The 27,763-nt window shown below is 43.3% G+C and overlaps 1 protein-coding gene across 1 annotated transcript; it reads left to right on the plus strand.

Moving 5' to 3' along the window:
• Nucleotides 1–542: 542 nt before the first annotated feature.
• On the plus strand, nucleotides 543–27,658 carry SRSF4 (serine and arginine rich splicing factor 4). Its single transcript, XM_025856063.2, has 6 exons — nucleotides 543–875; nucleotides 17,551–17,693; nucleotides 18,590–18,702; nucleotides 22,376–22,590; nucleotides 26,007–26,096; nucleotides 26,329–27,658. Exons 1-6 carry the CDS (start codon nucleotides 769–771, stop codon nucleotides 27,131–27,133), a joined length of 1,473 nt encoding a protein of 490 aa, XP_025711848.1. The 5' UTR covers nucleotides 543–768; the 3' UTR covers nucleotides 27,134–27,658.
• The last annotated feature ends 105 nt before the right edge of the window (nucleotides 27,659–27,763 follow it).

Genomic DNA, 27,763 nt, shown 5'->3' on the forward strand with positions numbered 1-27,763 from the left:
CTGCTTCTATTGAAGCAACTTGTCCTATTTTTTTAAAAATAATATTGGTAAAAGGCGAAAATCATATGGGCACTTGCGATGTGCTGGGAACAGTACTAAGTGTTTGACGTATCTATTCTCATGTATAATTCTCCAGTCTAATCTGGAAGGTTGGGATTTCTGGCCCCCTTATACAGAGAAGACAAACGGGTTTTAAAGAGGTGGCGCGTAATGGGCCCAAGGTCACGGATACAAAGACGGTTAGAAGCCAGACTTAACTCCAAAGCTGCTCAGAAGTCGAAACCACTCCCGGTTCAAAGGACAAAAGCAGGAACGTTCGCTGGGCGGAGACAGTTGCCGGCACTTCCGGGGGGAGGAGCGAAGCCACCCGGCTGCAAAAGCGGCGCCGGCCCTGCCACAGCGAACTCGCGAGAGGACGTGCAGAGGCAGGGTGGAGGGGGAAGACGGCCCCCACGCCGCCAGCACCGCCTGTCGATCACCTGGCCCCGCCCCACGCCGGCGCGCCCCGGGGCAAGCCCCGCCCCCACTCCTGGCCGGGCGGGAAGCGAACGCGCGCTCCCTCCCGTTACCCTCCGCCTGCGGGGAGGGCGGGGAAGGCGGGAGGCGCGCGCTCGCGTGCTGCGTGCTCGCGTACGTCGCTGGGGTTCGGCTGCGTCCGTCCCGCCGCTCGCCCGTTGCCGCCGCCGCCGCCGTCGCCGCGCTCTCGCTTCGCCGGCCGCCGCCTAAGGGGGGCTGGGGCCGGGCCAAGCCGCCGCTGCTGTTGCCGGGATGCCGCGGGTGTACATCGGCCGCCTGAGTTACCAGGCCCGGGAGCGCGATGTGGAGCGCTTCTTTAAGGGCTACGGGAAGATCCTGGAGGTGGATCTGAAGAACGGGTGAGGAGGGCAGTAGAGGGGTCGGCCGGGTGGGGACAGGGCCCCAGCGGTGGTGGGGAGGCCGCGGGGACGGGAGAGGGACGCCTGTTCGGCGTAGAGCTGCTGCCGGCCTGCTCCGCTCCGCCATAGTCGCGGCGCCTCGGGGGCGCGGGTAGGCCCTGGTTCCCACTGCGCCTGCGCGGGTGGGGGTGGTGGCGGGATAATGGGAGCGATGGTGAGGATCTGAGTGGGACGGGGAGAAGGAAAACCCGAGTGGGATTCGGGCTCCGGGCGGGAGGGTACGGCTCCAGGGCGCCGGCGAGGCCTGGGTTTTTCCTTCCCGGGCCCCGGCAGTGGGGCCTGGTTCGTCTCCGGCTAGGGACCGACCTTTCCCGCTCTTAGGGCTGCTGGAAATAAACAGGATTTCCTGCTCCCTTTTCACCTCTTGCCCAGTCTAATGGATCAGACAGTCACCACGCATCTTTCCCAAGGCCAGGAGCTCCGGAGGGAGGCCCTTTTTTGACTTGCATGTGTCACACTTTTTTGGGCGGGAGACTCGGGTTTGAGTGAGTAGTCTAGTGACAGTTTGGAAAGTATCGTCTTGCGCTGAAAGCCTTGGCCGTTCCCTCTGCAAGGGTAATTTAAAGTCTTGATTCGTTATCTTTCAAACTTCGTACAGAGTTTCCATGCTGTGGTTTCCGTTCTACAACTTGCCAAAAAATTGCTTTGTCGTTGTAGAATTTGTTAGAGAATCGTGGCCACCCTGGCTAGCATCTGCGGGAACTAGTTAATGAGACGGAGATTCACAGCTCGAAATTGCTAACTTACTGCCTTCCCGGGTTTGGTCTGTTACTTGTATTCCTGATCTGCTTTAGCAAAGCAGGGCCAGCAGGGGCTATTTCGGGGAAAAGAGATGAGTCCGGCTTGGAGAAGATTCTCAACGGGAAAATCTATGAGAACCAGGAAACGTTAGGTAGGACTTCAAAGACATAGGTATAAAAATTAAAAGAGTAGGGGGAACATTTTAGGGTACTAAACCTTGAGTGTTGGAGGAACTCTTGGCTTGTTTGGGAAAAAAAAAAAGATGAAAGACATTTGCAACAGGTTTAATACGGCTACAGGTTTCTCTCCATTGTAATACTAGCAACTAACACTGGAGAAGTTATGAAAAATACCTAAGTGTAAGTTGCACATTTGAGACAAATTGGTAGCTTCCATATATTCATATTGTTGATTGGGTTTAAAAGTCACTTCAAAGTGATCGTTAGGAAGTATCACCTTCTTACTAAGGAAAATGTCCTGATAAAAGTGTTTATTATGGGGCGCCTGGCTGGCTCAATCGGTGGAGCATGCAACTTTTGGCACCTGGGTTGTAAGTTCAAGCCCCAAGTTGGGTATAGAGATTAGTTAAAATCTTTTTTTTTTTTTTTAAGTGTTTATGAATAGTGATTTAGAGTAAAAGGGTTAGGAAATTACTCATTTGGTACAACAGCTTTCGGTTCTTAAGGAATGTACTAGACAAAGTGGGTTATTGTTGTTGCTGTGATACATATACGAAAGATGAAGTGAAAACCCCAATTTTCTTCAGAGGCCAACTAAGTTGACAGAGTACATTTTGTGGGGAAAGCGTGGTTTTTGAAGCGAGACAGGCTTGGGTCAAATCCTAGCTTCACCACTTATTATCTGTGGGCAGGTTACTTCTGTGACTTAAGTTTTCTCGCCTGCAAGGAAAAGGAACATTAGAGATAATAATTGTAAAGCGTTTGGCTCATAGCTGTAAATGGTAGCTGTAATCAAATGGTTTTGACTGTGATCATTAGGAGACAGCTTTAGTGTCTGATAACATGAAGCGTATTTGTTAAGTTCTGTTTTCTAAAGTTACTCAAGTGATAGCGGGAAGTGATTTTGATGTTAATGGTAAAGTGGTTAATGAAACAAATATGTTGATAACCCACCAACGAGATGCCTGCTACTGTGCTAAATGGATTGGAAAGAAAGAAAAATAGTTCAGCTGTTGAGTAAATTAAGTGTTGACAGTTATAACATGTACACTTAGAGTTAAGAAATGCTTGCTCTCACTTTAAACTCAAGTAAAACTTGGTTTGTTTGAAGAGATGTGTTTGAAATGGGCTTTGAAGAATGGAGTGGGGTTTGAAATAAAGTGTCTGGGAATAATGTATGTCATAACCGGTGATGAGGAGGTGGTCCAGTAAGGAACACTTTTGAGAAATAATGAGCAATCAAGCTTGGGTTAAGTCTCATGAGGGATTTGGAAATTGAACGACAGGAACCAGAAACATCAACTATAAGATTTTACAGTGAGCATCCAAAATCATGGATAGGAATTGAAAGGCTCTGTAAGGAGTAATTGAGCAATCTGGGAAATGGTGAGAAAGGACAAATCGTTGCAGAACCCTACATACCTGAGTCTCTGAGTCTGGGAAACTATTCTCTTAGCAGATCTGCTGCTAAATCATGATATGTGTGAAATCTGTGATTGAAACTGAAGGTTGAAATGAGGAATGGGAAGTCATTTCAGGGATTCAGAGGCAGGTAAGACAATTAAACTGGCACACCTGGCAGCATTCAGTAATCGCTGCAGAGAAAAGTGACTGCTGAGCACAGGACCAATGGTGTAGATGGCTTTCAAGCAAGAATTGACTGGACTAAATTGCAAAAGTGCAGGAGTCTGGAAGGAAGGAGGAGGTACAACAGGAAAAGATGGCGTAATTTAGTAACATGTAAGCTTATGGCCCTGGACACTAAGAATAGTAGGTCTCCTTGAGAAGCATTTTTTTTTTAAGATTTTATTTATTTATTTGACAGAGAGCGAGAGAGGGAACACAAGCAGGGGGAACATACCTGGCCTGTAATTATGAGTAATCAAAACACTAAAGCAGATTTTGGATGGATAGGATTTTGATGAATTGCTCAAGAGTTTCACACTTGTACAAGTGAGATACATCAGTAGACAGTAGATACGTTCAGAATTAAATAGGCATAAAGTACTGGTATAATTGGAAGTTGACCAAATGAGAAAGTAGGTAAGCTCTCCAAAGGAGATTTAGTGTCCAGGAGAGGATTTTATGGATCCTCTTGGGATTTCAGAAAGTGTATATGCAGTAGTTCATTGCCTGCCATTTTAGTATTCCAGGGGACCCTAATCTAGATTGCCTTTATTTTAGAGAATTCCTAAAAAGGTTGTTCAGTTGGGACCACAACATGATGTAGATCTCCCAGGACCCTGTAGTCCACTCCAGGTGGTAGGTGTAGGGTCTCCTACATTCATACCTGCCACACTAACCCCAGCAAGAGCCGCTATGGGACCAGGGGTTAAGGAAACAGCAGCATTAGCAGTACCCGTCTGTAGCCTTCCAGCTCTGGTAACTTTTGCTGCCTTTGATTATTTGTGAATTCTGTGGGCTTTTTTATTAATAAGTCATATGAAGTGTAGAAGGTTTTTATTTATTTAAAGATTTTATTTATTTGACAGAGACACAGCGAGAGAGGGAACGAACACAAGCAGGGGGAGTGGGAGAGGGAGAAGCAGGCTTCCCCCGGAGCAGGGAGCCAGATGTGGGGCTCGATCCCAGGACCCTGGGATGATGACCTGAGCCGAAGGCAGACGCTTAACGACTGAGCCACCTAGGCGCCCCAGTAGAAGGTTTTTAATATGGTAGTTTCTCTTGCCACAAAATCTTGTGGTTACAATCATAGATCTTTATATTTTAATTTTTCCATATCTTAGTTAATAAATTTAATTTATCATACCCTAAGATTATTTTACTTGCCTAGGAGCTGGACTCCAAATCATTGAGGTTATTTTGTTTTGTTTATTTTTAAGTTGGCTAAAGACATGAATTAAAACTCTACAGAGAGGGTATTGAGGAGGGCACGTTCTGCATGGAGCACTGGGTGTTATGAACAAACAATGAATCATGGAACACTGCATCAAAAACTAATGATGTAATATATGGTGATTAACATAACAATAAAAAATTTAAAAAAAAACTCTACAGAGAAACTTGGCTATATATTTCACACCTGTGCTTCATATTACAGTGAAATTGTGAATACCCAGAATTGTCAGGGGGTGTTCTTGTCTGTTTGATTGGATTTACACAACTTCTTAAGTATTAGCAGGAAGTTATTTTCACCCTCCTTGAAAATCCCTTCAAGTAGAAGGACCTTAATTTTTTTTAATATGCTAATACTTTCAGTGAGTCAAAATTATTGGTTTTGTCCCTGATCACGTAGAGCATTCTTAGATTTTAGATACTGAGATGAAAACCTGCCAACCCCCAGACCCTACACAAGGATTCTCTCTGGTCCTTGATAGGAGCTTGTTTTGTTTAGTTTGTCTTTTCATTTTAAAGGGGCAATAACGGAAATATAATTAGTTTAATGTTCCAGGTTATTGGTTTCTGGTTAATTGAACTGTGGGAGATTATCTTCACCCACCACTGAATAGCGATAAATGCTTTATCATTTTTATGATAATGTTACAACTAATGAGTGCCAGGAATGACAAAGAAAAGGCAAACACTCTCCCTTTAAAAAGACCCCACCACCTCTTTGTCCACAGGCAGTTCTGCCCACAACAATAATGGCACATTTGAACCCTTGAGGTCCAAGGCTTTGAATCTTTCTATTAAGTAAGGCATTTGGTTCTGGACTAATTTTATGATTATCTAAGAAGAGATTAAAACAGTTTTGTTTAAAGAAGCACTTGAACAACATTGTTTATACATAAAGACCCATTTTTAATTCCTATAGTGTTTCAAAATAGCATGTCTTTCTTACTGTAAAATTTTTCCATTTTACATAATACATATGTATTTATGGACAAAAAATAAAGATGACACTGTCTGCATTTTGAGACTGTCTTTTTTCATACACCCATGCTTTTCTTATGCCTCCCCATCTTTTCTGCAGACTTAGGGTCATACTGTACATCCTTTTTGTTTCTACCTAACAGCTTGATGTCTTTACCTTTGTCCTTAAGTGTTCTCTGACAACTTGATTTTTAATGGGTTCATAGTATTCCCACATATCAGTGTTATTTATTATACATAATTAAAACCATGTTGCAAGACATTTAGGTTGTCTTTGGTTTTTTGCTAATTTATGCTTTCATAGCACTGAGGTAAATATCCTTTATGTAAATCTTGGGGTAGATTCCTGGATGAACCTTTGGAGTCAAAGTATATACACATCTTTAAGGCTTTTGCTACCTATTGGTTTCCATTACTCTCTAGACAGAGTATATTTTCACCTCTTGTGTTTAAGAGTTCATATTTTTCTGAACTCTCAACTAGGCTTCATTATAATTTTTTTAATATTACGATTTTTAATGAGAATGTTTAAAATTGCATATGAGGAAGTTATCTTGCAGCCATTAAGGCTCATCTGTTTAGCCTACCAGGCATAACAGATTCAAGAACTTTTTTTAAAAACTTTTTGACTGATTAGAAAGTACATATAAAATCCTCTTAACATAAGGACTTTTTAAAAAGATTTTATTTATTTATTTTAGATAGAGAGTGACCACAGAGAGTGCACGAGCACTGGCAGGGGGTGGGGGGAGGCAAAGGGAGAGAGAGAAGCAGACTCCCCGCTGAGCCAGGAGCCCATCCTGGGATCTGACCTGAGCCAAAGGCAGACGCTTAACCAACTGAGCCACCCAGGCACCCCTAGCATAAGGTCTTAATGTGCAATTTTATGTCCCACTTTTTCTACCTAATTTATCTTGTGTATTTTTTCTGTTACATAAAGATCTTACATACATCATTTTAACGGCTGCAGGAAATTCATTGTACAGCTGAATCATGATTTACTCAACCATTTCTCTTAGGTCATCTCTAAATTCTGGTTGTTAAAATAATGCTGTGATGGGTATCACATGCATAAAACTTTGTATTTTTATCATTCCTTAAGACAGATTCTGTGTAGTAAAATTCACGTGTCACAGCAGGAAAGAACGTCTTCAAGGCACTCAGTGCATATAATGCCAAATAACTTTGAGAAAAGCTGTGTACCAGTGTTACTCTTGTACCAGCAGTGTATGGCACCTGTCATGGCAGCCTCATCAGCATCAGGCATACGTGTTGTTTCAGAGCTTTGCTAATTTCACAGGTGCAAGTGGTCTTATGTGTCTTAACCAAGAACTTTTTCTTAAATGAGTAAGAAATAATGAGAGATAGGGCTATGGATTTAGTAGCATTCTTTATTAGTAGTATAACCATTACAAATGTGACCAAGTTGGTTTTTGTACTGCAGTCTCTTGAAGTTAGCCTATATCCAAAATTTAAATGTTACTTTTCTTTTTCCTGAGATATGGGTAATTTTTAAGTTTCGGTAATTTTGAAAAATCAGTGCCAAGAGACAACACCATGCTGCAATTTTGACCAAATGTTGCTAGCATAAATTCCCTGGCTTGATTGAGACTTCCACTCCGTGGTTCTGTAATAAACATTGTCTGTAATTATTCAGCCAAGTCATTTTAAACCCCTGTTCCTCAGTTTAATGTCTTGCACCTCCCTTCCTCATTGAGGGAGCATATGAATAAAAGGGCCATGTGAAATATTTGTCCCTTTTAAAAGGTAAGCATAGGATGTAGACTAGATAAAATATGATATGGGTTCCCGATATTTTTCTGGTTGCTTCCAAGTAACTTAAACAGAAAATTGTACTTTGAGCTTCTGTAAGAAAGATGCTCCTAGTATGTAAGAGAATACTATTGGGGATGGTCTTTATAAATTTGTAAGCTAACACTGAAATTTCAGAACTTTAAAAAACATTAACAGCATGTACTTGTGTAATTTATTTTTCAACTGCATACGCCAGAGCACTGTCCTAACAAGTGTTGTCTCTAGTTTGTACTGATTGGGAAACTGAGGCATTGGGTCAATTAAGTGCCTGGCTGAAGGTTACAGAATGAGTAACTGACAACCCTGGAAGCTGAAGCGCTTTCTTATTCCCATACCAGATACAGCAGGAGCAGTGGCAGTCAAAGCCTCTCTCATGCTCTTTCCTTCCAGATGGTTCAGTCCTGTTGCTCTGGCACTTGCCTCCAAGGATGAGAAGGTAGTTAGGTTCCACAGCCTGTTCGGTCTTTAGTCTCTACAGAGTCTTCAACAAGCTAAAAAGTTACTGCCAACAATGAGACAGGTGGTAGTTTTTGTGACACTGGCCCTACACAGAAACTCTAGTGAAACTCTCGGGCTGTTCTTTGAAGAGCTGTAAGATGGTGTCAGCTTGGTCCTGGCTGACTGGGGTAGGATTTGTGCGAGCAGATGCAGTTAAGTGATCTCTGTCGCGTTATTGCTAGGGCTGTCTGGTCTTGGACTAACCTGAAGGCGAAGGATCAGGCTGTGCTCTGGATTTGCATGCCCCTATTTTGAGGAAATGCCCTCCGTGATCTTCCCTGCGTGTTGAGATGCAAGTCTGGAGGTCTCAACTGCAAATGATGCCTGAAGAAGCACCCGAAGGACGCTTGTAATCCTTCTATCAAGTCCCCCAGCCACGTCGTTAGGCCTGGATGCCAGAATGGGGGGCATTCGTAAACAGAGACCTCCAAGACCTAGAGAAAGTGGGGAGACCAAAGGAGGAGAGGAGGGAGGTCTGAATCCGGCCTTCAGGAATGGAAGAGGTGAGCAGGAGGCTCAGGCACGGGAGTCAGGAACCGCAGACCAGAAGCACTGACTCTGAGAAATTTATTTCATGTGGATGACAAGAAGCTGTTGATCCGTTAATGTTAAAAGAATTTGAAAATGTTAAAATACTTAATGAATTAAATGACTGATTTCAAGGGAAGGGCATCCCCTAAGAAATAGCATAGGAAGTGGCATCTTTAACCGAAAAGGAAAAGAAACTGACTGCAACGCAGGGACTGTGGAGTGGTTATGAGGGATATGGGAACAGCCAAGATGGTCCCAGAGGTATAACTTCTGAGAGGCTTTAACACCTGTTACCCACTCATAGTGCCATTTTAGAGGTAAGTATAAACTGGTTTTGTTTGTGGCTTTTGTGTGGAATCAAGTGGTGCTGTCCGCTGAGTGTAAACTTTTATTTCACTTAGGTATGAGTAACAGATACAGTGTTCCTATCTTATGTCCCAAGAGGTTTTTTTTTTTCTAAATTGGTAATATGACGTTCATCTCTTGAGGGTTTTTTTTATATATATATACATATATTTTTTAAATCTGTGATTGTCTTCATGAACTGTAGTGTGTCATCAGGGAATAGTTGACCCCTTTTCTTGTGGGATCTCTTCATTTACTCTTAGTGTTAATAAGTGTCACGAAATGGAAAGGCACACAGGTGTGATTGTTTCCCCCTTACCTCCTTTGAAGAAAGCAGCCATGTTGAGTTTAAAATATCAGTGAAATACATTTTGTTGTGACGGGGGTTATGGTTGTAATGGTGATCCACAAATTATTCAGGAGTGTGTTGCTTTCTGGGTGTAGTCCCATTTTATAGGGTGGAAATATGGTGGTAGCTTAATGAAAGCGAAATCGCTTAGCAACCTTAGGTTCATTTTGAAACAGTTCTGAATAGTTGAAAGGAATTGGCAGATAGGCCTGTAGAATGGTTACAAAGTAAGACTAAATTTGAACTTGATACAGATTCCTCTCTACCTCCTGCTATTCTGGAGGAATTTTGTTTTATTGCTTAGTATTTAGGGTACTGATTGTTTCTGTTATATTTTCTTCACCCCAATATGTGAGCATTCCTTTAGAGATGGGCTGGCATTCCCTTAATGATGTTACTTTTCTCTGTTTTCCTAGACTGATGCTAAAGTTTTGATGAACTATAAAATTTGGTAATTTTGATAGGTTTGGCTCCACAAGTAACTTAGAGAATAAGTGTTCACAACTTACTTGTAAAAGTACTTATCAGATGCAGAAATGGTATTTCTTACCATTTAGTATTTGTCATAAGGTGCTAATATTCACGTGGGCATTTCTCTTCCACAGCACATAATTTGACAAAACTGATTTTCCGTGCTTCTAGAGCTTGCATTTCTCAAACTGTGTCTGCTCTTTGGACCACATCTTTCCGTTACTGTATGGGAGGCAGTAGCACATGATAGTGTTGACTTTGGGCTAGAAAGGACTCCAGGTGTTGGGTAGCCTCGGCAAGTTCCTTCCCTGCCCTGAGTCTTAGTGTCTTCATCAGTGAGCTAACAGTAAACCTTAGAGTTGTGAAAATTATTACAAAGGAATTTGAAGAAGGAAAGAATTCTGGTGGGCTGGAGTAGTCATGTTAATAGTAGTTCGGAATTAAAATTAAATCAGATCTTAGATGCCTGTCATCTGCGAAGTACTTTCCTGGTTGCTGCTACAATCCTGGTGTAGTTGGAAGTCTGTAAACCTTACAGTATTCTTTGATTTCTGGTCCATTTTTTTTCCATACCATTCATGCTTCTATTTTTTGGTCCCAGTCACCATTCCTTACAAAACTAATTAAATGCATTCTTAAATACATAATTTTGTCAATATCCATTCACATCTACCACCTCTAGGCCCGACTCTCCGTCATCTCTATGCTGGTCTAATTTTTGCTGAGCCTTAAAACCAAAGACAGATTCCAGGGGTTGTTGTGGGACCTCCAGAATCGGGATTGCACAGAATAATCTTATTTTTCCTCTATTCTTCTAGTCTGTTATGTTCTGAACCCACACATGTTTTCGGAAGGACCAGATGGCTGACACTGGCTAATGGGAACCAAAAGACAAGAGTGAAAGTAACCTGGTTGTCACATACCCCAAGCTTAGAGGTGCCTCACCTTGCCCCAAGATCAATTTCTTTTTCTCTCTGGAGACTTTACCCCCACTTAACCCAAACCTTGAATACAACCTGGCTTATCTGGAGTTAGATTATCAAGTCAAGCAGCAGCATTTGTTAAATGAAAAGGGTTGTACTCAGGACTTTGCGAGAGAAGAAGCATCTGCCTTTACAAAGGCAGTGTAACCTGGTAGTTTAGAGCTTGAGTCTGGAGTCAGATGGATCTGGATTCAGATCCAGCCACACCACTTATGAGCTCCTTCACAGTGAACAGTAGCTTAGCCTCTCCAAGCCTGTCTTCTCATTTGTGAAATGGGAATAATCATAATAATAGTACATTCTTCACATACTATATGAGGAATGAATGGAATATTATGGATAAATTATTTACTGTGTGCCAGGCACTACACTAAATATTAGTCTTTGTTATTAAAGAGCACATAATCAAATGAGAGAATCCGCACAAAGAAAAAAGAGCAAGGCCTTGAAAGGCCATAGAAACATTGTCACGTAAAACATAAAATGGAATAGAAGTGCCAAAGCTAAAGAAGGTGCTCAGATGATTAGTCAGGCAAGTGTGTGAGACTTCGTAAAAGAGAGAATTCTCAAGTCTATGGAAGAAGATTGTTTTGCTTCGCCTTGAGTAATCAAGGCACTCGGGTTTGGAGAATGATGGAAACAAAGCTCTTTAGGAGTCATCCTAGACCTCTGAGCAAAAGAATAATCTAGGAGCTGGCTTTCCCTGCTGCACCCAAAGAGACAAGTTGCCTAAGTAAGAGTAGCCATATCCTGGAACTAAGGAAGCCCATCAGACAGGCAGAAGACGGCCTTGGGGGGCCCGGCAGATGAGAGAACTAGGGCCAGGCCGAACGGGCAGCCAGAGAGGACTCGTCAGGGGTGATCCCGAGTGCTGGGAGGAGACTAGTGCTCAGGGGCTCCAGGAGAGAGACCTCATGAGGTAGGTTTTCTTCTTTGAAGGTGGGGAAAGATCAAGTGCAGACTGAGCTGTGGCCAGCGCTTACAGACCAGGAGTCCACACTAGCTCTACTCAGAGAGCTCTTGGTGCGCGGGAGCTGCCAGTTTGCCGACGGGAACAGAGCCCCAGGCTGGGCACTGGTGAGCCCTGAAGCCGCCCCCCAGCTCTGCCACTCGGGGAGCACGGGTAAGTCATCCGCCTTCTCCAGGCCGCCCTGATGGCCAGAATGCCCAGAGCAGCCTCCTTCCTGTCTCAGGATAGGAAAGGGCCGCAGGAACCTACTTCATGGGGTAGGAGCTCCTAGCCGCGGGTCGTGAACAGCCCTCTGTGACCGGAAAAGTCAAATTGCAACCATAGTCCGTGACCCAGAGCAGTGAGTGTGACACTGGCTAATTCTGCTTTGAGGGCCTGACCACTGCTTCCCTGGAATGTTGCAGGCCTCTGGAATTGGGGCAGTGGCCGTTCTCACTTGCAGGCTTTTCTCTGAGTTGGCCTCACCTGAGCAGTAGAGAACAGTCGCAGAAGTGTCTTTCTGCATTTTTCCAAGCATTTTATGCAGACAGCGAGGGTTACTGCTATTATTACTATCCTGTCAACATGTCCTAACTTCTTTCACCTCATAGGACCAAGTTGACTGAAGCTTAGGACCAACACTGAGTACTTTGAAAGAGCTGTTTGATTCCTTTTCACTGAATGCCATTTCTTTCAGGGTAGATTTAAGGGCTCTGCCCTTAAAGAACAGTGCTATTGACCCTAGTTTGAGGGTTCAAGCCACCCCATGGGTTAACTTCAACAGATGAAAATTTTTCCTTGGCTACAGCAACATCCCTAATCCTGACCAGCCATGGAGAGGTTCGGTTCTTACAAGGAAAATGAGTGAATGTGGGAATGGCTCACCACATTGGGAAAACAAAACTCACATCCTGCTGATGGTTGGCTGAGGACTGTCATGTCCACATACAAAGAAAAGCATGTGGCACAGTTGTAGGACAAAGGTGAGCAGAGATCTACTGTGAAAAGGGGCACATTTTTCTTATAGAGAGAACAACCAAGGCATGCCCCTCGGTAAGCAGTGTTGGTGGGTGATGGCAGGCACACGCATGGAGGCTTGCTTTCCCTTGCTCCTCATGTCCACTCCCCCTCAGTTAGCCAGCGCTGAGCACCCCCTTAGTCCTGCCCTGCCCGGTTAGCTTGGTCAGCATATCTCCAGAGCAAATCCTGCTCATTTTTCAGAAGCAACTTTTCTCCAGTCTCCCTATTTAGTGAAGATGTCTGGAAGACAGAGATGACCCTAAGTCATTCTGAAAGAGGCGGGGTAGGCGGCACATCCTCTTCAGCGGGCCATGCAGAGTGGTATTTGGGACCATCAATAGAGATTATTAGAATCAGGGAAAGCCCCTTCCCCCAGCAACAACACAGGTTCAGATGATAATTCTTGGGTGAAAAAGTATGATTAACATTTCTAAAAATGGAAGTCTTAGGGTAGTCTTAAAACCATGTCATTCCGGTTCCAGCATTTCCGAGTTCTGACAGCCTGAACAGTAGGGCAGCTGCTGAAAGGGGGCCACCAGAGCTGGCCGTGCTGGGAGCCTGCACTAAAGTTTAGAGCAGCGCACACAACTCATTGTGGCTTTGTTCATGCTGTCCACAAACCTGTCCATACTTGCTCAGAATCACAGTCCCCCCTTTTTAGGGAGAAAATGACAGGCATTCCCCGTTTTGGTTTGGTTTTTTGCTAAATCTGTCAGGATAAAATGTGACCCAGAGGAAAAGAGTTAGGGAAAAGGCAATAGCAGAGGAATGGTGAATAAGTTTTTCTTTTAATTAAAAAATGGTGTGCATTTAATAGGCCATGCTTTTTGTTCTTTCACATAGGCATGGGTGGGGGTGAAAGACGTGACATCTGGGAAGAAAGCAAGAAAAAGCACATCGGAAGGTTTTTGTTTTATTTTTGCCAAGCCCTGCCAAGGAGTGATTTTTAAATTTGTGTTAGATTCATCCTCCTGAATTCCTTCATCTTCTTTAGGCTCATACTGGAATTACTGAAAGAGGGTGGGTTTTCACAGTAGAAGAGGAGGGGTGTCTGCAGCTGGAAAGAAATCTGTTAGGTTGTGTTTGTGAGGCTTACAGTCACGCCAGAGGTGTGTATGCATCAATGTACACATGTCAGTAACATACAATGTGTATGCGTGCATGTGTGTATTTTATATCCCTCCTTATTTTGACAGAGTTCAAAAGGAGAGTACTTTATGGGAGATTAGTTTCCATGTTATTTGCTGCAAAGCACAAAGGGATTTTAAGATCAATGTAGAAAGATCCTCTGATACTAGTTACCAGGGAGAGTTTTCTTTTCTTAAAGGCACTAAATTTGAGACAGTTTTAAAATTTAAAAATTAGAATTGGGACCCATACAATAGTTTTAAAAGGAACTTGAGATGATAATTAAATTTATCCCTGTCCATCTGTCACTGTGGTATTCCTCTGATGCTACCAGATTAGTTGAAATTCTCCCATTTTAACATTACGTATCATACTTTTGATATTAGGAGAAACCTTAAGGATATGTAGTATAGCTTCTTTATTTCACGGATAAACTAAGACCTAGGAAAACAAAATGATTTAAATCTGCTTGTCAGAGTTGATTGATAGCACAACCAGGACTAGAACCCAGGCCAGTTCTTGCTGCTCCAGGCTGAATAGTTACGAGTTTGCCTTCTGGAGTCCAGCACGGGTTCGGAAGGCCAGCTCTGCTGTTTTATCAGGCAAGTTACTCAACGCTGTATGTCTCTGTTTCCTCATCCGTAAATGGCGATAGTAGTCCCTGGCTCTTGGGTATTGTGAATATAAGACAACATTGTCTAGTATATGGAGGTTACTTCATAAATGTTAAGTAACACTTTATTGTTACTATGTAGTCTTCCTGCCTTATTTGGGGAACCCACTCACTGCTTTAGTGAATGAAACAAAGTCATTCTTTCAGTGAAGCCGATCAGAATAAACAGGTGGTGGAAGCAACCACACTGATCTGGTCTTTACTTTGCTCTCAGAACAGGAGTCCCTATCAGGTGTGGTTTGTGATGCAAGAGGATATTTGGTTTAATCTTCCCAAACCCACCCAGCATGCCCGTGCCGAGAGAGGTGACAGTCAACATGCCTGATTTAATCCTTGGACTGGACTTTGACGTAAAAACTTCCCAAATAGGGGGGCCTGGCTGACTCCATCAGTAGAGCACACCACTCTTGATTTCAGGGTCACAAGTTCGAGCTCCAGGTTGGGCATAGAGTTTACTAAAAAATAATAATAATTACAATGAAATTTCCTAGAGTTTGTGGCCTTTCACAGAGTAGCCAGATTTTTTAATAAGTGACTTGGATATCCCAGACATGTGTCTACTAAGTGACCCACTTAGAAGTCAATATTAGAATTTACTTAACTAGAAATTTTAGAAATTATTAAGGAAGGACTGACTGTAAGGGCTATTTTCCTCTAATAACACAAATTGGTCCCTACAAGTCAGGGAAGAATTTTATTGGCAAGGTATGCCTTGCTTCAGCCTCAGCTGCAGAGAAAGATTAGTCTGTCTGAGCATTAGTTGTTTTTGTTTCTGTTTTTTAGATAATTGTGTCTCCATTTAACAGACTGTCATTACTTTCCTTCCAAGGTCAGAATAGGTTCTGCATGAAAGCCTTGGAACACAGTGAGCACGCACAGGGGGATCTTTGAGTCTGGGAGGATGCATTTTATCACATAGGTCTGACAGAAACATCACCTGTTAGTAACAGAAGTTGGGCTTTCTAGTTCAGACGATTGGCAGAGCTTAGGGTCTTGCATTCCCTGACCCTCGAATAGTTGTAAACCCTGATTATTTTGAAGAAAACCGTTTGGGTATGTCTGATTTGTTCAGTCTTTGGGAGTCAGTGTTGCCCTTCGGACATCACATTAGATGAGTTCGGGGCAGCGAATGATGCTGAGCCAGCATGCCACTCTTCGAGGGGCACCGGGGCATTTCATCACGCCCGGGGTGAATGTTTTCTCACATAGCTCTTTACTTGGCATCAGGCATAGGAGGCCAAGAGCAGTGATGCTGTGGGCAAAGCAGACCTGTGACCAGTCTTGACAACTCAATTAAGGAAGGTACTTTTGGGGGCAGGGGAGGTTTTTATGATCTATCAAGAAATAAACCTAAGTAGAAGGAAGATTTGATTTTTTTTATTTGCTTTTTTATTTAGTTTGGTCGCTCAAAATGACAGGACAGCTTTCCTGCTATCCCACTCTGCTTAGGAAAGGAAAAGGCAGCTGCAGTATATTATCAACGATAGATTCTCAGTGACTGTAAAGCACTTTTTAACATAGTAAGTCAATATTGGGAGAGGCTTTACTTGCTTTGTCAAATATGACATGTTCAGAATCACTCTACTACACTGCACAGCAATTCCAGCCTCTGGAAGCATCAAACCATGTTTTAGGTTTCATAGCCCCCAAATTGAGCCGGGTGGCTTCTGAATTGTGTTACTGCAAAACGTTTCCTATCGAACAACTGAATGTGTCTGTGTTCCATTTTTTTTTAATGGAGTTGAGATTCGGTAACTTGAAGTTTGAATGCCACTCATAGACATTTCAGTGTGTAAAGAACCCTCCAAAGTTGTCAGCCATTCACTGTCACCTCTGGAGAGTCTGGTTGGAAAGGAACTCTTCAGTAAAGGGAAAATCCCGCAATTCCGAGTTTCTCTCACTTAACATGTTGCTGAATGCAGCATTACATGCTAAGGAAACTGGAATAATGTCGGTCAGGCTGGATGAACTCCTGGCAAGCCTTGTAACCTGTTTTTAGTTCCAGTCCATTTAGACGCAGCGGAACACTGGTCAGTGTTTGCCTGTGTACGCAGCTTTGTTAAAGACATTGCTTGTGACTTTCCTTTGTGATTAGGTATGATCATTAAGATGGTTTTGGTTTTTAAATATAGGCAGTGGTCACAAAGGTAGACTTCACAGCTGTGTTGTTAGACCAAACTGAAAGTTTATTGATAACATAGTTTATAGGGTGTTTGTTTAACCTTACTTATGAATACCTTACACATTTTGCTGTTCAGTTTTGTTAAGTTGTGTTCTTTAACAGGCATGAATAGGATTCAGGGGGGAGGGAGCTTTCTTTCAGATATGTGAAAAACAGCAAACCTCTTTGTTGGGAAATTCCTAGCAGTGCTGTATAAAGTTTGCACAGTCATATATAGGTTTTAGAAAATTCCAGCTTACCTAAAACTTCCTGGAAATGAATTTGCAAAATCATGAGGAACGGAATAGATCTGATTTTTTTTTCTCACTGATAATTGTAGAACAGTTAATTCATTTGTGATTAATTTGTTTAGGTAGAAGAACAGGAACTTCAAAAAATTTTTTTTCCTTTCACTGAGATTTGAGGTACTGTGAGTTTTTTACTTGGTATGTTATTCCAAACATGACTTAACAGTTAAGATGCAGTGCCTGGATGTAGGTCTAGTTGTTCTTGAAGCTGTCATTTGGGGCTAAAGCTAAAAAAAAAAAAAAAAAAAAAAAGACGAGTTTTTATGTGACTTAAAAGGGCAAATACTCAATGTTATAGAGTCACATATTTTGATCCTTCATACCAAGCATCCCTCTGGAGGTCTCTGCAGCTGCCACCAACTACTTGGGGAACAAAAGAAATGGTCTCTGTGTATTTAGCCAGCCTCCTACTAGAAAGACAGGAGTCTACCTTGAGAAGTCTCCCTATCCTCTTGCGGTGCCTCTTGGCACAAAGCAAGTGGTTTCAGCCAAAGGGAAGAGAAAGGCGATCCTTAGTTTGCAAAACCCACCTAACCTTTGCTAAGCATGACCCTCATTGCTTTCTCTTTAATGGTAGTGAAGCTGGATGTCAAAATGGTGCCAACCAGGATTTTGTTTGCTCTCTTCTAGATATGGGTTTGTGGAGTTTGATGATCTGCGTGATGCAGATGATGCTGTTTATGAACTAAATGGCAAAGACCTTTGTGGTGAGCGAGTAATTGTTGAGCATGCCCGCGGCCCACGTCGAGATGGCAGTTACGGTTCTGGACGCAGTAAGCATTTAAAAGGGCATTTGTATCTGCCATACATGCCTTTGTTGTTAAATGTTAATTTTTTAAGTAATTAATTAATTAATGTTACACTGAAATGTATTGCTATTTAAGCTATTTGTTTTATAAATTATGTATCTTTTTAAATGTAAAATTGCAAATAAACATCTTTGATACTGTTTAATTTTAATTTAATTAATGACATAAAGTTCTTGTTTTAATACTTTATAAATATGTTTAATGATGTGTGTTTGTGTTGTTGTTTTTTTTTCTCTGTAATGCAATTGTTTAACATAGATTTAACAAAGACCTCAATGTTTTAATTAAAAGAATCCTTTGAGGCTAAGATGACTGCCTGTTCCATTTGCTGACCTTGGGTTACCTTTCCATGCGTGGCTCTTTGAACCATTGTGGCCCTTGGCTGACCAAAACAGGAAGCCATGTGACGACCGCAACCTTTCCCCATTAGACCTGGGTGGTGAGGATCCCAAGGGTTAGACACAGATGAGATTAAACTGAAATAGGTGCCTGAAAATCTTTTTTTCGTATAAAATATTCACAAAAACTTTAATCACTGTGAGTAACACCAGTAACTGATGTAGTAATTTGGTTACTTATTTCTAAATTGTTAAATTGTTAATAGTTTTAATTTATGCATGTTAATTTTAAATATAATATTAATGAATATATATACTTACCATTTTGTAAATTAAATTTCATGTTTAGTTGATTGCTTTTTTTAAAAAAAATTCTAGTTTAGAATTAAGGGGCGGGTATTGAACTAAAATATCTGTGCTGTGTGGGGCGGGGCTAAATGGTACACTTAAGGGGAATATGTGCTGTGTCACTTTTTCCTTTTCCTCCACTGAAGTAATGTTATCTATTTGAACCTTCCAAAGGTGGATATGGTTATAGAAGAAGTGGCCGAGATAAATATGGCCCTCCCACCCGTACAGAATACAGACTTATTGTGGAGAATTTGTCAAGTCGGTGCAGCTGGCAAGACCTAAAGGTTTGGGCCTCATTAACCTTCTGGGATAAGGTTGGGGAAGAGTTATGCTTGGGAAAGAGATAATTTTATGCCAGCCCACGCGAACACAGAAAGTAATGGTATTATATGCTTGAAAGCTTTTCCAAAGCTTAGAAATTCTCTAAAGGTTCTAGGGGCTCCTGGCGGGCTCAGTCAGAACATGTGACTCTTGATCTCGAGGTTGTAGGTTCAGGCCCCATGTTGGGTGTAGAGATTGCTTAAAAATAAAATCTTCTTGAAAAGTAAAAATACACATTTTAAAACCTTCCATAGGAGTACAAAAGACATCAGAATCTCACTATTACTGTACATTAGGGGCCCATCACTCTAAAGACAACCTATGTTAAATTTTCCACTGTGTCGGGGTGTTGTAGAGAGAGATGCCATTGTAGTTTCTCACCATCAAAAGAAAAAGTTACCACCACCAGTGTTTCCTGCTGACATTAGCTGTAATATGTGCGTTTGTGTCTGCTTCCATTGTAGCTCCTCCTTGCTGAAAATGATTGGCTCATGTTCTTTCGTAAAGTTTTGTTGTTGTTGTTGTTTTTCCATGGAATATTCATCCTGAAAGAGTTTTAAGGTCAAAGATTAAGGTCCAGGTGCTGTGTTGACCATCCAGTGCACTGATGCCAGCTTATTTTTTGACAACTGTTTTTAAGCTCAGTAGGGAAGAAAGCCTTGAGCAGTGTCTTAACCTGGATGGTAGAAGCATAGAAGAAGAGGATAGTCACACTTCGCACTCTCACTTCTCTAGTCCATCATTAAACAAGTCCTCTGTAGCATAACGAGTGAGTATATTTAGGTTCGGCAAAAAGTAGTTAGGGATCTTACATTCATGTGGTTTTAACTCATTGATGAAAAGCAACTTTACATCCTTTTCCCTCCTTTTTAAATTTGCTCCCAACAGTCTTTAAATAACAAAGACGAGATCCAGAAAAGGTTCGCACGTTGGTCTTAGCACAAGAGGCAGGAGTAGGACCTAAGCCGGCGATTCTTCCAGCACTTGGTGCAGCTGTCAGCAGTAGAGGCGGCCCTCCTGGAGTGTCTGCTAGCAGGCCTGTGCTCGCTGCAGGAATGGCTCCAGTGTTCTGAGAGTGTAGGGTTAAATGTTTTGGGTAGAAACTGGGAAAGGCTTTCAGACTTTTGGTTAAAATGAAGTTTAGCCATTGTCTTCAGTAGATTTTATACTTCGGTACCTTCGGGAGTTTCACTCTCTGGAAAGGAGAGTAATAGAGCAGATTTCCTTGTAGGTCAGAGCAGACTTAAGAACAGGGTTCTGGAGCCCACCTCCCGGCCGTGAATCCCCACTCTGCCACCTGTCAGTTATTTTACTTTACCTAGTTAATTTTCCTCTTGTGCCTCATATTTTTCAACTATAAAAATGGGATTAATACTCATTTTTACTCAAGAGTTATTGTGAGAATTGAATGCAATTCAATATAAAAAGCCCAGGAACAGTTCCTAGCACAATAAATGCTAGCTGCTAATCGAGGAAATGCAAAAGTAAATTTAAGGGCTATTGTTTGTTTTTAAAATGTATAAATTTGTAACACCCAATGATGTTGGTGTTGAGATGAAGTTTATATAGTAGTCCACCTCCAGAGGCATTGATAATTGGTAGTTTGACCTGTCAATGGGGTAGGTAGTATTAATTCAGATTCTGAAGTCTGTATATTCTACTTTTCTGTTCTGCAAAATGGAAATAATTGTAACTATCTCATGTTAAGACTTTAATTAAATCATGCCTGTCCATACAATAAACCTTTAATAGTTAGCTGCTGTAATTTGGAAGTGTGGAAGTATAAAACAGAAGTAGTGACATTCTTCAAGCCCTTTTACTAGAGTTATCATACATCTCAACCTGTCCAAGACAGTCCCAGTCTTGGCATAACTTAATAGCATCTTCATTCAGTCTCAGAGGTGTCCAAATTTGGGTGATAAATTATATGAAAGCCCTGTTTTTTACCCAGAACTCCCACTCCCGCAAATAATTCAGTTGAAGGAATTTTCGGCAAAGATATTCCCTTGCTGGATTATGAATAATAGCAAGAGACTATATATAACCTGAAATTCCCAACAATTGGGAAATCCCCAGAAGTACTACTGGGCACACTAATTGTGAAGATTGTATGTTAAGACATGTAAACATTTTGGGCGCCTGGGTGGCTCAGTTGTTAAGCATCTGCCTTCAGCTCAGGTTATGATCCCAGGGTCCTGGGATCGAGCCCCACGTCCGGCTCCTGGCTCAGCGGGGAGCCTGCTTCTCCCTCTCCCTCTGCCTCTCTCCCTGCTCATGCTCTCTCTCTCTCTATCTCTGTGTCTCGAATGAATAAATAAAATCTTAAAAAAAAAAAGACATGTAAACATTTTATGATGTAATGAGCAAAGAAGGTATTGAATGGCATGCGTTCGGAGGAAAGTAGTAACAAAAACTGTTGCGTATTTATACATTCCACAAATGGTTTATTAAGTATGTACTACATACAAAGAAATACGGGGAAATTAGCTATAAAGCCTTAAGTTTTAAATTTATCTAAATGTCATGGTCTTTTCAATACTAAACTGATCTCTTATCTGTACATCACTTTATTTTTTTTTTAAGATTTGTTTATTTTAGGGCAGGGGGAAGGGGCACAAGGAAGGGGGGAGAATCTCAAGGCTCGATCTCACGACCCTCGATCTCTCACCCTGACATCATGACCTGAGCCAAAATCAAGAGTCAGATGCTTAACCGACTGAGGTACCCACGCACACCCCCACTTTATTTTTTTAAGTTTTTGTTTCTTTATTTGTTTCTTTATTATTAATCTCTACACCCCACATGGGGCTCAAACTCAGGACCCCAAGGTCAAGAGCCAGTGCTCTTCCAGCAGAGCCAGCCAGGCGCCCCTTGTACAGCACTTCAGTATTTATCCAGCACATTAGTTGTATTCTCCCACTTGATTATATTAACTCCCCAAAGAGAATGAGTAGTGAAGGGACGTGGGTTGTCATTGAACCTCTGAAGCCAGAGCTTGACAGTACTGTTCTGTTGCCTTTCTTTGTTTTGAAGAAATGATATAACAGTAATTTCATTTTTTTTAAAGTTTTATTTATTTAAGTAATCTCTACACCCAGCGTGGGGCTCAAACCCATGACCCTGAGATCAAGAGTCACATATTCTTCAGACTGAGCCAGCCAGGCGCCCCTACCAGCAATTTTAAGTAAAACGGAGGTGCTGATCTCGTAATCCCTTTATGGATTTTTTTATACAACCCTAGATAGTTGTTAATATTTATACATGTTTTTAAACAAGGATTTATAATGAAATGTAAAAGACCTTTTACATTTACTCATATGGTAACATGAACGTCTAATGCTGCTATAAACAAAAAACTTGCCACTATAAAATGTAGAAAATGATAGTTAAAAATGTTTATATTCACACATAACAATTTAAAGGAATAAATATTTATGTCTCTACCACTCACCTGATGCTTTAAAGAACTTTACTAAATGGTTGGTATGTAGATGGAAATAAAGAGTAAACTTCATTCTGAAGAAAACTAGTTTTTCTTCCCAAAGGGAAAACTTTCATTATGATAATTGCATTAGACATTTTAGCAAAATGTATCATAACCCATTGAGTGATTTTTCTTTTTTTTTTTTTTTTAAGGATTACATGCGTCAGGCAGGAGAAGTGACCTATGCAGATGCTCACAAGGGACGCAAAAATGAAGGGGTGATTGAATTTGTGTCTTATTCTGATATGAAAAGAGCTTTGGAAAAGTTAGATGGAACTGAAGTCAATGGCAGAAAAATCAGATTAGTTGAAGACAAGCCGGGTTCTCGACGACGCCGGTCCTATTCCAGGAGCCGGAGCCACTCAAGGTACCGCTGATGTCTGCATGTCCATGCTCGCTGTCAGCCCATTAATGAGTACATAGATGGGTAATCCATTTCCATTCTCCTCTTGAATTCTTAGTACATGGTTTTGTCTGGTTCGGTAACTCTGAACTTTGAACTGAACATTTATTTGTAAAGCTCTTAAACTCTTACAGCATGAGTACAAATCAAACTTCTTTCTCTGAGGCAGTTACCAGTGACCTATTTTCAAATTTTTTCTTTGATACCCCAAATCATACCCTTATTGGGGACAAACATGGCGAGTAGTCCCTTGGTTTACTTTCCCAAAAACCACCTACTCAAGAGTGGAGACTTCCTTATTCAGCAACTGCTCTGCACTAGGCCAGGCACTTGTGAACAAGACAAATACGGTCCATGCCCTCATGACACTCAGCCTAGTGGAGAAAACAGGCATTGAGCAAATAATGACCATTGTGATAGGTGTATGGCAAAGGACATGCACATAGCACTGGTTTGGAGAACTGGCAGGGGGCTTCTCTAAGGACGTGTCGTAGACGCTGAGCTGTAAAGGAGAAGCTGGAGATGGCAGGCGGAGAGAGGATTAGTGCCCTTCTCCTTCTCGCAGAGGGCAGCGGGGCAAGAGCTGCTTGAGATGATGCAGAGAAGGGCCGGAGCCTGCGAGCCACGGGCCAGGGTAAGGATTTAAGAGCAGTGGGAAGTCACTGGAGACTTCTAAGCTTTTCAGGTTTGGCTTTGTTTTTTAATTTTTTTCTTAAGGAAAATTTCAGATACATAAAGCATTAGAGAAAATAGTTCTGTGAGTGCTGAGTCCCCTTAGGCCCGCCCCCCGTCAGCTGTGTCACTCGTTAGTTTGCCAGTCTTGCCTCCCCAGCACTCCCACTGCCTCATTTTAAGGCAAGTCCGGGCACCCTGTCATCCTCCCTGTGACTCTTCCAGTGTGTATGTCTAAAGTCTAAAATCATGATGCCGTATACAGCTAGCAAATTTGTATTCACATTTCCCCAGTTGTCTCAAATATGTATTTTTGCGGTTGGTTTGTTCATATTAGGATCCCAACTAGGTCTGCACATTGCCATTAGATGGCATGTCTCTTAATTCTTTTTTTAGTCACTGGTATGTCCTCCTTTGTCCTTTTCTTATTCTCCATATGCATTTAGTCTTCACAGTTGCCTGCTTTGAAGATTTTCTCCTAGTGGAGGTTTTTCGGATTGCATCTTGTGGTGATATTTATCATGTTCCTTTATCCTACCTCCCATATTTCCTATAAACTCATAGTTAGATCTTGAGGCGTTTAGAGTAAGGCCAGTATTTTAGCAGGTGTACTTCATAAGTAGTACTTTATACCTCCTGTTGCATCACCCGTGTGGTGTCTGGATGTCCCACTGCGAATGATGGGGGAGAGCACATCAGTGTGTCTGGGGCTGTGAGCCTGAGCCGTCCTCACGGAGCTCTGCAGTAGTCTGCCTGACAGTCTTAGCGTCTGTTGATCCTCCCTCCCTGGAGCCATTCAGTCACTGTTGCCAGGTGATGACTTTCTAACTTCCTCATTTCTTTTTGCATTTAAAGGCTGTAATTCTATCAGTGATGATTTCCACTCTTTTGTTGCTCTCAAATACAATTTATTTAGGAAATGCAAAATAAAAGTTTGACACCTTTATTTACCAACTTTTAGAATTTTTTTTTAAAGATTTTATTTATTTATTTGAGAGAGAATGAGAGATAGCACGCACGAGAGGGAAGAGGGTCAGTGGGAGAAGCAGACTCCCTGCTGAGCAGGGAGCCCAATGCAGGACTCGATCCCGGGACTCCAGGATCATGACCTGAGCCGAAGGCAGTTGCTCAACCAGTTGAGCCACCCAGGTGCCCCCAACTTTTAGAATTTTAAATGTGCCTTAGAGGTAAGGATGAGGGTGGTGGTTTAATAGTAATATCATTTTGAATGAGTTCTCAGACGTTGATGTGTATTTAATGTTTCATCCACTGCAGCCAATTTTTTATGCTCAGGTTGTTGTCTTTGGTCATTGGGAGCCCTTAAAGTTGGCTCCTGTGTCTTCAGTATCTTGGTTTTGTTTGGTTTTCAGATGAATATGCTTCACAGTGTATTTTCTCAAGCTTTTTATTGCGATCATTTTCAAACATCAGATTTGAAAGAACAGTTCATGAACACCCGTGTACCCTCCTTCTGGCTTCAGTTGTTAGGATTTTGCCATCTTCTCTCTTTTCTTTGTATGTGTGTATATTTGTGCATGTACCCTATACAAACTTTACTGTAGCATTTTAAGGGAAGTTGAAGACCTGATGCTTCACCCCTAAATACTTCAGCATGTGTCTGCATGAATGAGGATGACCACATTTACATTTTCTTACCTAAGAACCGCAGCAGCGATTCCATAAAGTCATCTTCTGTCCGGGCCATTTTCAGATTTCTCCAGTGGTTCCACAGAGGTCTTCATTTTTTTCCTGACCAGAATCCAGTCTAGTTTTGCATTATAAGAGGTTGTGTTAGGTCTCTTTGGTCTGAAGCAGTCCCCTCTTCCTCCCTCCCAGCGACATTGACTTTTCTTTTTTTTTTTTAGTAGTACCCCACATTCTGAATTTTCTGTTTCCTCTTGGCATCAGTGAACTTGTACTTTATCCCCTGCTTCCCCTAAACTGGAAGTTAGGTCTAGAGAGGTGTGATGGAGATACAGGTTAAATGTATTTGGCAAAAGTCCTTTCGTAGATGGTGGTGCTCAGCAGTCTTCGCACGTTTCCCTCTTTCTGCCCTGATGAGATTTTCTAGGCCCATCTTATGCATTCCCTGCCCTGCTCTTGGAATCAGTCATTTCCCCAGGAGTCCTGGTTACTGTGGTAGGAACTAAGCAGAGTTCACAGTCTTGGCCTTTTAAAGATTTTTTTTTTTTTTTAAGAGCTTGGGTGTGTGTGTGTTTTTTTTTTTTAAACGGCTCTCTGGTCACAGTGAGTGAATCGGTAGGTAAAGGGCAGAAGTGTTCAGAGGAAGGCTAGTAAGGAGGCTGTTGAGGGACCAAGACAGATGGTGGTGGCTTGGGCAGAGGCAGAGGCAGAATCATTAGTACAGAAGAGGACGAGGGGGAGAGGAGAGAGTCCGGGGTGGCTACGGTTTCTGGTGTGAGGAACTGGGTAAGTAACAGTGGCACCGGCAGAAAGAAGGAAGGAGCCCAGCAAGAAGAGTGGGTACGGGGAAAGCGGTTCAGGATCGGAGGTGCTGAGTTTCAGGGAAGCCTTGCAGGTGGGATGTTTGCAGGTACTGGATCCTTGGACCTGGAACGGTGCGGAGGGTTCTCTTTGACCTTTGAGCCCGGACCCAGCCAGTGCCAGACCTATTTTCCGATAAAAAATGCCTTACTGTTCAGCCAGCCTTTTGTCCGCAGGTGTTAGAGAATGCTCTCTCCCCCCAGGTCTCGTTCTCGAAGCAGACATTCTCGTAAGAGCAGGAGCCGGAGCGGCAGCAGCAAGAGCAGCCACTCGAAGAGCAGATCGCGGTCCAGGTGGGCCTTCCCGGGTGTGAGCAGGGCGGCCCCGGGGCTCTGGCCGAGCTCGTGTCACCCGTCTTCCCTCGCCCCAGGCCCTCCAGCCGGGGCCGCAGTCGGGGTGCGGAGGGCGGTCCTGCACCGGTGGTGGTCCCCCCCCTTCCCCCTTCCCTCACTTCCCAGGCTGTCCTGGCGGGCAGCGTGAGGCCGCGTGCAACCCCGTGCGACCCCGACGCCTGTGTCTCCTCAGGTCGGGCTCCCGTTCCCGCAGCCAGAGCCGCAGCCGCAGCCAGAGCCGCGGCCGCGGCCGGAAGGAGAAGAGCCGGAGCCCCAGCAAGGGTGACAAGAGCCGCAGCCGCAGCCGCAGCGCCGACAAGCGCCGCAGCAAGAGTGACGACCAGGCCGGAGACAAGATCCAGAACAGCGACAGTGCCGGGAAGCCCAAGAGCCGGAGCCCCAGTCGGCACAAAAGCCAGAGCAGAAGCCGAAGCCGGAGTCAGGAGAGGCGAGCGGAGGAGAAGCGGGCAAGCGGGAGCAGAAGCCGGAGCAAGGAGAAGAGCCGCAGTCAGGAGGAGGGGCCGCACCGCAGCCGCAGCCGCAGCCGCAGCCGCAGCCAGGACAAGCGGAAGGGAAGGAAGAGGAGCCGGGAGGGCAGCCGCAGCCGCAGCCGCAGCCGCAGCCGCAGCAAGAGCGAGAGGAGCAGAAAGCGCGGCGGCAAGCGCGACAGCAAGTCCAGCAGCAGCAAGAAGAAGAAGAAGGAGGACGCCGAGCGCTCGCAGTCCAGGTCGCGGTCCCGCTCGGCGTCCAAGGAGCGGGAGCACGCCAAGGCCGAGGCCGGCCAGAGGGAGGGCCGAGGGGAGAGTGCAGATGCCGGCACCAATCAGGAGACCCGGTCCAGGTCGAGGTCCAATTCCAAGTCCAAACCCAACCCTCCGTCAGAGTCGCGCTCCAGATCAAAGTCCGCTTCAAAAACCCGCTCTCGGTCCAAGTCCAGATCCAGGTCTGCGTCCAGATCGCCGTCTCGGTCTAGATCCAGGTCCCACTCGCGGTCCTAACTGGCTACGAGCACAGCTGGAACTCCCCGAGAAGTCTTTTGTACATGTTTGGTAGCCGTAGCACAAGTGATCCAAGTAGAACATATGTCACTGCTGTACATTTTTAACTCCCCTAATGGTGTGTCTACAGTTGTTCAATCTAAGTGCTTCCTCTCCGTAAAGCCTCCTGGCTCCAGGCCTTCCTGCTCGACTGAAAACAATCTTCTCTTTGAAAACCCCCTTTACTCATGGCCCACAGTAGAATATCCAAACCGCCGCGGCCCTCAGCCTGGCCTTTCCTACAGGGAGCTCAGTACCTGGACGGCTTTCAGGCTGGAATGCTGACATAGGTAGGTACGGTGAGTTCAGCCATTTTTGCCCTCGAATTGATGCCCTTTGATGTTTGCCATTTAGTGAAAGTGCGAAGTCTTAAGTTTCCTACCACTTTGGTTTCATACTTTTGGACTTAACAAAGTTGTGAATAGCACAGTCGAGGAAAATTGATACCTGCAGTAACCCATAGGAAATAAACTGTAGAGTTCCATATTCTGGTATTGTGATTATATTGTTTTATATTAAAAAAGAAAAGAAAAGAATTTTTTTTAATTTTATTTTTCCCCGTCTTGCAAAGTATAGTGACCCCTGTTTCCA

This window comes from Callorhinus ursinus, unplaced genomic scaffold, assembly GCF_003265705.2.
Source record: "Callorhinus ursinus isolate GAN/ISIS: 27379988/994484 unplaced genomic scaffold, GSC_fseal_2.0 scaffold18, whole genome shotgun sequence".
Classification (NCBI taxonomy): domain Eukaryota; kingdom Metazoa; phylum Chordata; class Mammalia; order Carnivora; family Otariidae; genus Callorhinus; species Callorhinus ursinus.

Bases quoted from the DNA above. Each gene is read 5' to 3' on its own strand.
- SRSF4 (XM_025856063.2), top strand. From the start codon at position 769: ATGCCGCGGGTGTACATCGGCCGCCTGAGTTACCAGGCCCGGGAGCGC. The intron at 876-17,550 runs GTGAGGAGGGCA...GCTCTCTTCTAG, and splicing joins GAGGTGGATCTGAAGAACGG to ATATGGGTTTGTGGAGTTTG. The intron at 18,703-22,375 runs GTTTGGGCCTCA...TTTTTTTTTAAG, and splicing joins GCAGCTGGCAAGACCTAAAG to GATTACATGCGTCAGGCAGG.